This window comes from Heloderma suspectum, chromosome 11 (genome assembly GCF_057233095.1).
Source record: "Heloderma suspectum isolate Gila_16-S chromosome 11, 16-S_ref, whole genome shotgun sequence".
Taxonomy (NCBI): domain Eukaryota; kingdom Metazoa; phylum Chordata; class Lepidosauria; order Squamata; family Helodermatidae; genus Heloderma; species Heloderma suspectum.
The window spans coordinates 40,752,751-40,765,523 of NC_139468.1; the positions used below are offsets into that span (position 1 = coordinate 40,752,751).

At 46.1% G+C, this 12,773-nt stretch overlaps 2 protein-coding genes across 2 annotated transcripts in view; one reads left to right on the top strand and one right to left on the bottom strand.

The window, feature by feature from the left end:
- Window positions 1–4,287, top strand: part of SMAD6 (SMAD family member 6) — a 69,093-nt gene extending 64,806 nt beyond the window's left edge. The window contains exon 4 of the mRNA XM_084817504.1: window positions 3,390–4,287. Coding sequence (XP_084673630.1) covers window positions 3,390–3,934 — 545 coding nt within the window. The 3' untranslated portion in view covers window positions 3,935–4,287. The remainder of the gene's footprint in view (window positions 1–3,389) is intronic.
- LOC146337301 (uncharacterized) overlaps window positions 1–12,773 on the bottom strand; it is a 60,197-nt gene that overhangs the window by 23,771 nt on the left and 23,653 nt on the right. The window lies entirely within an intron of this gene.

Here is a 12,773-nt window from a genome sequence, read left to right on the forward strand (position 1 = left end):
GATTGTTCTGGGTAGGGTGCAATTGCACTTTCTATTGTAAGTTCTCCAGAGATGGGAAGTCTGATCAGTGCTGCTTGTCAAAGCAGAAAGGACCCACTTCCACTCTCTTTTTCTTATTAACATATTGGGCATTTATTACCATCAATGATTTGGAGACGTTTCCTTTTCCTGATGAAGATGCCCGTGGAATTTTGCAAAGACCAGGAGCTTTCCAGGCCCAGAGCAAGCAGGTTGCAAGGGTGTGGCTCTGTGCCAAGGGTTCAGCTGGTGGCCTAAAGTCACGTGACATCCACGTACGTCTCCTCCAGCCCCCACCCCATCTCCACCTCCATCATTCTCCAACCAGTGTTGTTTCCCCTGAACAACTTTCAGAGTTCAGCAGGAACCTTGCATTCTGCCACAAGGCTGGGCAATTAAGAAGCATTTGGGTTTTCATATTCTTTACCTCAGAGCTGAGCCACTAACTGTTGTGTCTCAAGAGGGTTATTTCCTCTGGAAAACTGTAAACTTCAAAACATTCTAATTTTCCTAGCACCTAGGAAGAATAGATTCTTACACTGAGATTTCACAGATATATCTGCCGGCGTATATGTATGCTCGCAACTGGATATATCTTCTTTAGCATGCCAAACATATCTAGTCCCTAAATGCTCAGATGTTCAGAATTTCAAAACCTAGTATATTCCACCAAGATCATTCAATCTGGTATCATAGTCAAAAAGCTGGTATTCTACCTGCCAGATATCATAGGGAGAACACCAGGAGTAGACATAAACTTGGAACATGCCAGCAACCGGAATAGAACCGTTGAGTCAGGGGTCAGGAGAATTGTAGTTGACCTATGATGGGGCTTGTGCCAAGTTTGTGGCTTCCTGTCCCTTCTCTGAACCACTCGGCCTCCACCCTGTTACTTGCAGCCCACCTAAGGTGCTTCTTCTCTGCCCTCCTTGTTACCTTGGCCATCAAGCTGCAACCTGTGTCGTCTTTGGCTGGCACTGTTTCAGCCTGAATCTTAGGCATTTTGTTACCTAATTCCACACCTAGGAACCTCAGACAGTGCACTCCAGCACTAATAGTCTTCTTCAGAATATGGATATTTTTTAAAGTCAGATCCCTTCAAGCCAGCCTGTAAAGGGCCCATGTGGCACAATTCTTCTGGTGCAGATTATGTAATAGAGCCAAGGTACCAGCCATTGCCCCAGAAGCTTACCAAATTATTGGCTGAATTATTTCCATATTCTGAATTATTCCAAATTATTAACATAATATGGCCAATAATAACAGATGGGCCAAGAAGAAAACACTTTCTTCAGTGTTTACACTTCTACATGAGTTTTTTCCCCTGTGGCTGCTCCTGGGTGTCCCTAGGAAAGAAAGGGACTTGATTGACAAAACGTGAAAACATTTTTGAACTCCAGTCAGGTTTTTTGTCCATTGCATTGTCTGTCTGAGAGGTGGGAAAAGCTCAGTTGTCTCCCCCTCCTTTTTCCCTTTTAAAATTGTAGCGTTACAACACCAGTTAAACTCTTAACAAAGCAGAGCAGCTCAGAGATGGTTCCCCAGGCAAGCAGGGCTACTTCCCCTGCCAGTGAAATGTGAGAATCAAAAGGGGCGGGGGGGCACTGTTTTTGAGATCCGGTGACTCAACAGAATCTCTCAAGCAAAATGATGGCCTCCGCTTGCATGCAAGTTAATCGAGTTAATCGGACTTGATGGCATGAAGGCAGAGGGGTCAGGAGGCCGCGGTCTTGTGATAGATTGTTAGGGAACTGGACGCCAGCCCTAGGAGCCAATGCTCCTTGCCGAGGTTTGCAACTCCAGAGCTCCTCCTCAAACCAAGAATGCTGGGTTGACGTTGCGCAGCCGCAATGGGGAAGCGAGTCCTGCCGGAGCCAAGAAGGCCAGTCCCCACACGTCGCTACACCCGAGGCAATTATTGTCTTTTAGTTTTCTGTTTGCTTTTTTATTGAAGCCTGGCATCTCTAAGTAGCTGAACCCTGTCTGGCCAGCAAAAGAAGGATGCATTGAGGGCAACCAGGCTCGGAAAGTAAGGGATTCCATCTCGTGATGATTCAGGTTCCTTGAAGGAAATGGCTTTGGAGTGTTTCAGGCAAATGTGCAAATAATCCAGAATTTGAGCTGGGATGGCTGGAATATTCCTCAGGCTCTTGCAATGGCTCTGACTTTCTTTGTTTTTTAAAACAAAACAGAAGTAATTTGCCAGCTGTCAAGGTTATGGAGAAATGGATGCTGGATTGTGGATTTCTTCAGGATTTGTGTGTAATGGACAAGAGTCTCCGAGACTGGGGGGCTCCTGCTCACCGGGGCTTACTTTGCCACTCCACTCTTCTCACGCCCATCTAAAGTTGTCAGCCTTGAAGAGAAACAACAAAAACAGGAGCCCCTTTGGGAACTGGCTTGCCGAGGGTCTGAGTCGGGAACGTGAGGGGCTGAGGCTGGACAGCCCAGTGAGCTCCCTAGGATGGCATGGGTGCTCCCCCCCAGATAGGCAGAATAAGGGCTTGCAAGATTGGCCACTGTGACTGGTAGGCAATATGAAGCTTCTGGATTGGCCAGGCCTAGTATAAATGCCTGGCATTCTATGCTTGCCTAGCTAACAGAGCAGGGCCTTCTGCCCACGGGCCTCTGATTCTGTCTCTTGACTGCAAAGGCTAGATTGGTGATTTCATGGTATGGGGTGGCCCCTGGGAAGTTGTGGGGTTCTGGACACTTTAAGGGAGCACATATGGGACAGGGGGAAGCCTTACGTCCCCTGTAGTTCTGGAAGTAAATTCTCTAAGTGCTCAAAAGGCAGGAGATGTCGGATGTGTGACACAGGTGCGGTACAGCTATGGCAGCAGAAAAGAGCCTCGGGCAACGCGTGGCAGCCGTGGAATTGACGCAGATTGGGTGCCTGGGTGAAGAAGTTCTGTTTATTTTACGGTCATCCTTGGAATCCCCCAAATGGTTTTTTGGAAGGGAGCCTGTGAAGCCTTCCAGATTACATGTGTTGAAAGAGGCAGTTTCACCTTTTCCAGGCCCCCTTGTAAGGATGTGGATTCCTGGGCTGAGCAGTTTCCAGGCAGTGCTGTGCAAGGCAGTCTCTGAGTTATCACTCTGCAACACGTTCCAGGGGCTGGGGGATAGGGAAGGAGCCGGGGGGGGGGGGCGGTGTTCTCTCCTTCCACATTTAAGCACTTGATTGACATTCATGTAGCCCTGTTGAAAGTCCAGCGTAACTACTTCCTAAATTGCACATGGCCCGAGTGAATTTTGGAGAAATGGTGTTTGGGATAATGGAGGCGCTTCTGGCACCATCGCTGGTTGGAGACGTGTCTTTGCTTCTTTTGCTCTTAAGTCCTCTGCTGTTGTGTTTCCTCTTCTCTTAGATGCCAGTACGTCACCCGACGCTATTAAACGAAGCCACTGGTGCAGCGTGGCCTACTGGGAACATCGTACGCGTGTTGGGCGCCTCTACACAGTGTATGAACAGTCTGTCAGTATATTTTTCGACCTACCTCAAGGAAATGGCTTCTGCCTCGGACAGCTAAACCTGGAGAACAGGAGTGAGACTGTCCGGCGGACTCAGAGCAAGATTGGATATGGGATTTTGCTCAGCAAAGAACCAGATGGTGTATGGGCTTACAACCGCAGCGAACACCCAGTCTTCGTCAACTCCCCAACACTGGACATTCCCAACTGTCGGACTTTGATCGTGCGCAAAGTGATGCCTGGCTATTCAATAAAGGTCTTTGATTATGAGAAATCTTGCCTCTTACAGCACACCACCGACTTGGAATATCCAGACGGGCCTTACGACCCAAACAGCGTCCGGATTAGTTTTGCAAAAGGGTGGGGACCCTGCTACTCACGACAGTTTATCACCTCTTGTCCGTGTTGGCTAGAAATCTTGCTCAACAACAACAACAGATAGTCGTCAGCCTTTGAGGAGCTCAAAGAGGAACACAGACTATCCCAAAATAACATCTACCTAGATTTAATATAAAGTTTTATATATTATATGAAAATATATATTATACTTGTAATTATGGAGTCATTTTTACAATGTAATTATTTATGTATGGTGCAATGTGTATATGGACAAAAAAAGGAAAATGCACTTTGGCTTATAAGTCTTTCAGTACAGTTTTTTTAAAGGAAGAAAAAAATATACAGCAAAAATTGGAAAGGCACCATGTTTTGGCTGTATAATTTTTTTAATAGTAATACCCAGACAAAAAGCTAATACCAGTCACTCATTGATGATAATAAAGTATTTGCATTATAGGTTCCCCCTCACAATTGTCTATTTTTTAAACAAAGAAAGGAGAGGGAAGGAGGGGTATTTTTTATGACATTAACTAACTGGCATTCTGGAGCCCAAAGTGGAGACAGGACGACTGCATATCTGTAACTTTTCTTTCCCTGCTCCAAAAATAAACACTTGCTTTACCTAAAAGGTTTTCATTCCCCTAACATGATGATGATCAAAAGCAGGAACAGTCCTGGTATATAGAACCACACAGGATCCAGCCTCTCGCAGTGTGGCACTCTCCAGATTACAGATTCTAACATTTGCCACCGTGAGTCTTTCTGCTCTGAGCATTTGTAGCACACACAGCCACTTTTGCCACTGCAGCTAAAGAAGCAGCCTGTGCTGGACAGGGGCAGTGCTGGAAGGCCGTAATATGATGTTCACTGTAGCAAAGGGCCACTCCTTGACTTGGAGGACAGCTGGAGGCGACTCATCCAAGTGTGCCAAATCAGTTCCCGTATCATCGTTGCATGGCGAAGCTCTCTTCTCACCGCATGGGGAGATCTGAGGTTTCCCATATCTCAGAACCTGTTTCAGCCCGAGGGCTGAATTCTGTTTCGGAGAAGCTCTTGGGTGGGCGGCAGCAAAGGCAAGAGGGGCGGGGACAAAAGCCCAGCATATTGTAACTCAAAGCTGTAACGGAACCTTCGAAGAGGCATCACAACCTTTCAGAATGGGGAAAACTGCACAAAAGGCTGGGGAGCCACCAAACAACTGGTGCTTGGAGAACAGGGGTGAGGCGATTGTGGAATTCAGTATTGGGGGTTTAATTCAGCTTCAAGAGAATCTTTCATTTCCAACCTCAACCCCCACCCACACCCATCTCTCACCTTTAGGGCTGTGAAGATCAGGCTGCATGTGTGCCGAAAGAAATGAGTGACACCTCAGAAAGTGGAAATGGAGGGGCAGAGGCTTCAGTGCCTTACTGAGCTCCTTGGCCCACCCCGTGGCCAGCAAAAGCAGGATTAAGCATGCACAATGTAGGAACAGAGGCTGATTTGCACCAGTCCTGCAGAATCCAGATTGTTTTTTCTTGGCACTGACTTTGGGTTATCTTGGTGCCAATTTTTAGAGCAGATGATTGCACACAACCACTTGTGCATGGATTTCTGCTGCGGGTGGAACTCAAATGGGCGGGACTTGGTCTTGATTTCCCTTGGAAGACTTCAACCTATATGATGCTAGGCTCCAGCAGAGCCCCATGTTCTTGCCACAGAAATCTTCGCAGCTTCTATCAAACCTATTTTATAGCTATAAGGGAGAAATGCTTCCATTTTCCCCAAAAGATCCACAGAGTAATTTTTCCTAAAATATTGTATGGTGCTCATATGGATTATGATGAGATACCTGAAAATGAAAGCAAGAACCAGTGCAAGAAGGGGTAGATATAAGCTGTTTCCTGCTTCTTTTATTTTGTTTGTTTCTTGCAGCAGTACATGTGAAAAAAGCCTAGGTGTCTTAGTTAATCGAAAGCTGAATATGAGCCAGCAGTGCAGTGCAGCTGCTAGAAAAGCTAATGCAATCCTAGGCTGAATAACTGAAAGCACTTTGTCTCCATCACAGGAAGTAATATTCTGTGCTGGTCAGGCTGCATTTGGAGAACTGTGTCCAGTTCTGGGTGCCATATTTTAAGAAGGACATGGATAAACCTGGAACGCATCCAGACGCAGTCAGCCAGGAAGGTGAAGGGTCTGGAAACCAAGTCTTGTAAGGAACAGCTGAAACAGCTGGGTATGTTTAGCCTGGAGAAGAGAAGATTAAGGGGAGACATGATCGCGGTCTCCAAATGTCTGCAAGGCTGCCATGCAGAAGATGGAGCAAACTACTTCTCTGTTGCAGCAGCAGGCAGGACTAGAACCAACAGGTGGAAATTGCATGGAAGCAGATTTCAGATAAGCATTAGAAGAAACCCAACAGTATGAGCTGTTTGACAGTCAGTGGAGGCTGGTGGCTCCAATGTCAGTGGGGTGGTGAATCCACTCCCCGTTTCAGTCAGAGCCAGTCAGGCCTCTAAAGGAGCTTGGATAGTTCCTTTAGAGTTCTGGCTGAAACCCGGAGTGAATTCACTGTCCCACTGACATTGGAGCCACCAGCCTCCACTGTTGACAGTGAAACCAATGATGTCACTGGAAGACAGCTTCAGGAGATGGGATCTCCTTCACTGGAGCTGTTTAATCAGAGGCAGGCAGCTGTCTTTCGTGGATGCTGCATCTGCATCCTGCTCTGCAAATCTTGCATGGAACAGGGGATGGACTAGATGATCTCCAAGATCCCTCCCAACTTGATTCCATGATCCCAGGGATCCAGCACTGCCAACTTCTGTATTTTACCTCTCTCCTGTTAAACAATTGGCACTCTCCCTCCTTCTGTCCCTCCCTGCCCCACATCCCCAACTGCTTCCTGTTCTGGGTCATCAACTGTCACGAATGCCAGCCTCTCTTTTGCCGGATTGGTTCCTCAAGCTCGCCCCCCACCCCCCCTAAGTTTGGTTCAGACATTTAATTCTAAAGGGCACCATTTCTTTCCTGTACCATTTCCATGAGTGAGTTCACCAAATCCCCTTTTAATGAAGGTTTTAACACAGCAGCTGAAAAGCGTTACCAAATCCAAAGTGCCCAAGCTCCACTGCTTGTTTATAGCAACCGATTTGTGCCTTGGTTGGGGGGAGGGGTTCATTAACAGCCCCCCCCCCGCCCCTCTTCCAGTTATCACAATTGAAGACGCTGCTCACAAGATGCCCAGCGGGTTCTCGTCTCTCCTGCTTGTTCTTTTGGTTCCAGTTTCATCAAGACAGGACACAGAAAGGCGGAGACCGGGTGGTGATCACTGGGGGGATGTAAACGTGTCTCTGATCCAGATGCCCTGTCCACAAAGTATCGTGCCCAAGTCCCTCGCGTGGACCAGAGGCATCCTTTGTACTACATAGTAGCGCTTGCCTCACAAGCAGCAGCAGCACCCACGCCCTCCCTGGTTCTCCCCCAGATGTGCTGGACTGCCAATTCCCAGCCAGCATCTGGGGGGCACCGGGTTGGAGAAGGCTAAGAGGCCTTTCTTGGCCCTGTTGCCCGAGGTCCCACTGACTGGAGGTGCTGCGGGGGGTGGGACTGGGCGACTTCTGCATGCCTGCCTGTGCTTAGCCATGGAGCCCTTCTGTTGATCCCCCCCTCCCCGACCCACTGCAATAAGACGGAGACCCTGGTGTGGACTGTAAAATAAGAACCCACACAAACCCAGCCAGAGTGAGTCAGGTTCTTTTGGGTCCTCTCCTCCTGCTGGTGCTACAGCCCTCCTTGTCCTCCATCCGCACCGACCCACCTGCCTTAACCCCCCTCCATTTTCCCAGCACCCCTCCTTGCCTCCCTCTAGGCTGAGAATCTCTGTGCCCCTTTGGAAGGACCCCCCCCCCCGTCCCACTGGCCTGCAGGCCTCCTCACGCTTGACCCCAGGGCAAGTTCCTGTCGCATCTCCAGAATCTCTTCTGACTAATCCTTCCTCAGGCCTTGATTTACGCCTGGCCTGCTGGTGCTTTCTGCAAAAGAGCATCTGTGTGGTGTCCTGTGCTGTGGGAACAGCTTGGGATTGCTCTGAAAAAAATGAAATAAAAACTCTACTGGCTTACAGTTATATTGGATTCTATTAAATTAAAACACATAGCACATATATTACACAATAAACCACAGTTATTTCATGGCTCAAATTAAGTTTTATTTGGGCAAATTACAAGCTTTCTTACAGTTGTGCCTTTGTGAAGCCAAATCCTTTTTAATAATAAAAAAGCAAGCATATTTGGCAAGCTCTTTTAAAGTGTGTATTCCCCATAAGTGCATGTGCTCTGTGATATGTGCAATATAAATGCATACACACGCGCATGCATATACTCGCTGGTTTTTTTCAGGCTGTGTGGCTAATGATCTCTCACTTGGGATGAATTCAAATCAAGGCAATTCCTACCTTTCCTCATTCACCCTTTTGGCAGATTGTTTTTAACCGCTCCTTTCCATTTTTATTAGTTTGGCTGGGGAAAGCACTAGCAAAACCCTTCTACTCATTAAAAAGCAGCCTGGCATTTCCCAGAATTCTTGAGGAAATATGACTCATCAACCTACTTTCTAATGTCTGTTTTGCTTGCGCTACTTCAATAATAAAATAAAACCTGCTATAGATAACTTTGGAATTGGAAGGAAAAAGCTACATCTATAGCTGAGGACATCGTCTGAGCAGTCTTCAAAATAGGGCATCATTTGGGTTCCTCGCTCTTTAATGCCTGCCTCATGGTTTTAGGCCACATCCCCATATTCACTGGCAAGTGGTTGTGTGAAAGCCGTTTGAACTTTTTCCCAGGTTTCCGCTTTGGTTATGCAATGAGACCTTCACATGATTGCCTCTCTACACAGTAAATCCCCATGTTTTTCACACAAGGCTGCAGCTCAGTTTATGCCACATCTTGCAGAATAATGGTCCTTGCTTAAGAATATGGGGGGGGGGGTGGCTTGGGGTGAGGGGAGTTGTCATCCAAGCTCTGTGATTCATAGGCGCTGCCTGAATGCCATGAATCAGTGGAAGCAAAGGAAAACTGCAAAAAGTGGCATTTGGTGCAGAATCCAAAGAATCGCCATTTTCATTTTTTCCCATGTTTAAAAAAAAAATAATTTAAATTTTTATTTATTTAAAATATTTCTTGGCTGCCTTCCAGGTCAGGAGCTCTCCCAAGGTGGTGCACAACAATGAAGCTCACATAATAAAAACTGAGATGGTAATAAAAACAGTAAAAACAGCAGCCAACATCCTAAAAAAACAACACCAGCATAAAAACAATATCTACCACATACAACTGCAGCTACAACCCAGTCCAATAAAACATAATAAGGGGGAAGCCAGAGTAAAGAAGTAAGTTTTCAGGACTTTCCTAAAAGCCTGCAACGATGGGCCTGGCAAACCCCCGATGGCAACTTTATTGCAGAGACATGGGGCCACTGCGGAAAAGGACCTCCCATATATTTGACCACATAATTGCCCTCACAGGTGGGCAAATGAGAAGGGCCTCTGCTGCTCATCTTAAAAGTGCAGGCAGGCTGATAGGGTGAAGGTAGCCCTTCAAGTAAGTAAAAGGCTACTAGCCCTTATAGGGGTGTGGTCGATGCCTGGTAATATTGTTGAAATAATAATAATAATAATAATAATAATAATAATAATAATAATAATGTCTGAATAAGATTTCTAGTGACCAGTTTAGCTTCATAGCCTGGTACAAGTCCTTTCCTTTCTCCATGGGGAGGAGAAACAGAATTTGTTGTTCAGTCGTTCAGTCGTGTCCGACTCTTCGTGACCCCAAGGACCATAGCACGCCAGGCCTTCCTGTCCTCCACTCTCTCCCAGAGTGTGCTCAAGTTCACATTCCTTGCATCGGTGATGCTATCTAGCCATCTCATCCTCTGCTGTCCCCTTCTCCTTCTCTTTCCCAGCATCAGAGTCTTTTCCAGGGAGTTTCCGCATTAGGTGGCCAAAATATTTGAGCTTCAGCTTCAGTATCTGTCCTTCCAATGAGCACTCCAGGTTGATTTCCTTTAGGATGGACTGATTGGACCTCCTTGCAGTCCAAGGGACTTGTAAGAGTCTTCTCCAACACCACAGTTCGAAAGCATCGATTCTTCGGCACTCAGCCTTCCTTATAGTCCAGCTCTCACAACCGTACATTGCTACTGGGAAAACCATAGCTTTGGTGATACGAATCTTTGTCAGCAAGGTGATGTCTCTGCTTCTTACTATGCTGTCTAGGTTTGCCATAGCTTTCCTCCCAAGGAGCAAGCGTCTTTTAATTTCATGGCTACAGTCACCGTCTGCGGTGATCTTGGAGCCCAAGTAAATAAAACCTGTCACTGCTTCCATTTCTTCCCCTTCTCTATGCCAGGAAGTGATGGGGCCAGATGCCATGATCTTAGTTTTTTTAATGTTGAGTTTCAAACCAGCTTTTGCACTCTCCACTTTCACCCTCAACAAGAGGCTCTTTAGATCCTCTTCACTTTCTGCCATTAGGGTGGTATCGTCTGAGGTTGTTGATAATTCTCCCAGCAATCTTAATTCCGACCTGTGATTCATCCAACCCAGCATTTCTCATGATGTACTCTGCATATAAATTAAATAAGCAGGGCGACAATATGCAGCCTTGTCGTACTCCTTTCCCAATTTTGAACCAATCAGTTGTTCCATGTCCTCTTCTTACTGTTGCTTCTTGTCCCTCGTACAGGTTTCTCAGGAGACAGGTAAGGTGGTCTGGTACTCCCATCTCTTTAAGAATTTGCCACAGTTTGTTGTGATCAACACCATCAAAGGCTTTAGCGTAGTCAATGAAGCAGAAATAGACATTTTTCTGGAATTCTCTTGCTTTCTCCATGATCCAACAAATGTTGGCCACTTGATCTCTAGTTCCTCTGCCTCTTCGAAACCCAGCCTGTACTTCTGGTAGTTCTCGGTTCACAAGCTGCTGAAGCCTAGCTTGTAGGATTTTGAGCATAACCTTGCTGGCATGTGAAATAAGCGCAATTATACGGTAGTTTGAACACTCTTTGGCATTGCCCTTCTTTGGAATTGGAATGTAAACTGACCTTTTCCAGTCTTGTGGCCTCTGTTGAGCGTTCCAAATTTGTTGGCATATTGAGTGCAGCACTTTAACAGCATCATCTTTTAGGATCTTAAATAGCTCAGCTGGAATACTGCAATCTCCGCTAGCTTTGTTGTTAGTAATGCTTCCTAAGGCCCACTTGACTTCACTCTCTAGCACTGAGCAGGGGGTTGGACTCGATGGCCTTGTAGGCCCCTTCCAACACTACTATCTATGATTCTACTATTCTATGATTCTATGTCTGGCTCAAGTTCAGTGACCGCACTATCATGGCTATCAGGGACATTAAGACCTTTCCTGTATAGTTCTTCTGTGTATTCTTTCTACCTCTTCTTAATCTCATCTGCTTCTGTTAGGTCCCTGCCTTCTTTGTCCTTTATCATGCCTGTCTTGGCACAAAATGTTCCCTTGATATCTCCAATTTTCTTGAAGAGATCTCTAGTCTTTCCCATTCTATTGTTTTCCTCGATTTCTTTGCATTGTTCATTTAAGAAGGCCTTCTTCTCTCTCCTTGCTATTCTCTGGAAGTCTGCATTCAGTTGGATATATCTTCCCCTTTCTCCCTTGCTTTTCACTTCCCTTCTTTCCTCAGCTATTTGTAAAGCCTCCTCAGACAGCCACTTTGCTTTCTTGCATTTCTTTTTCTTTGGGATGGACTGAGTTGCTGCCTCCTGAACAATGTTACGGACCTCCGTCCATAGTTCCTCAGGCACTCTGTCTATCAGGTCGAATCCCTTAAATCTATTCCTCATCTCCACTGTATATTCATAAGGGATGTGATTTAGGTCATACCTGAATGGTTTAGTGGTTTTCCCTACGTTCTTCAATTTAAGCCAAAATTTTGCAAGAAGCAGCTCATGATCTGAGCCACAGTCAGCTCCAGGTCTTGTTTTTACTGATTGTATAGAGCTTCTCCATCTTTGGCTGCAAAGGACATAATCAATCTGATTTCGATATTGACCATCTGGTGATGTCCATGTGTAGAGTCGCCTCTTGTTCTGTTGGAAAAGAGTGTTTGCTATGATCAGCTTGTTCTCTTGACAAAACTCTATGAGCCTTTGTCCTGCTTCATTTTGTACACCAAGGCCATGCTTGCCTGTTATCCCGGTGATTTCTTGACTTCCCACTTTAGCATTCCAATCCCCTATGATGAAGAGGACATCTTTTTTTGATGTTAGTTCTAGAACGTGTTGTAGGTCTTCATAGAACCGATCAACCTCAGCTTCTTCGGCCTCAGTGGTTGAGGCACAGACTTGAATTACTGTGATGTTGAATGGTTTGCCTTGGATTCGTACTGAGATCATTCTATTGTTTTTGAGATTGTACCCCAGTCCTGCTTTTCTCACCCTTTTGTTGACTATGAGTGCTACTCCATTTCTTCGAAGGGATTCTTGCCCACGGTAGTAGATATAATGGTCACCTGAATTAAATTCACCCATGTTTGTCCATTGTAGTTCGCTGATTCCCAAGATGTCGATGTTCAATCTTGCCATCTCATGTTTGACCACCTTCAGCTTACCTTGATTCATTGATCTTACATTCCAGGTTCCTAAACAATATTGTTCTTTACAGCATCGGACTTTCTTTTCACCACCAGACACATCCACAGCTGAGTGTCCTTTCAGCTTTGGCCCAGCCGCTTCACTCTTTCTGGCGCTACTTGGAAATTCCCTCTGCTCTTCCCCAGTAATATATTGGACACCTTCCAACCTGAGGGGCTCATCTTCCGGCGTCATATCTTTTAGCCTTGTGATACGTTCCATGGGGTTTTCTTGGCAAGAATACTGGAGTGGGTTGCCATTTCCTTCTCCAGTGGATCACATTTTGTCAGAACTCTCT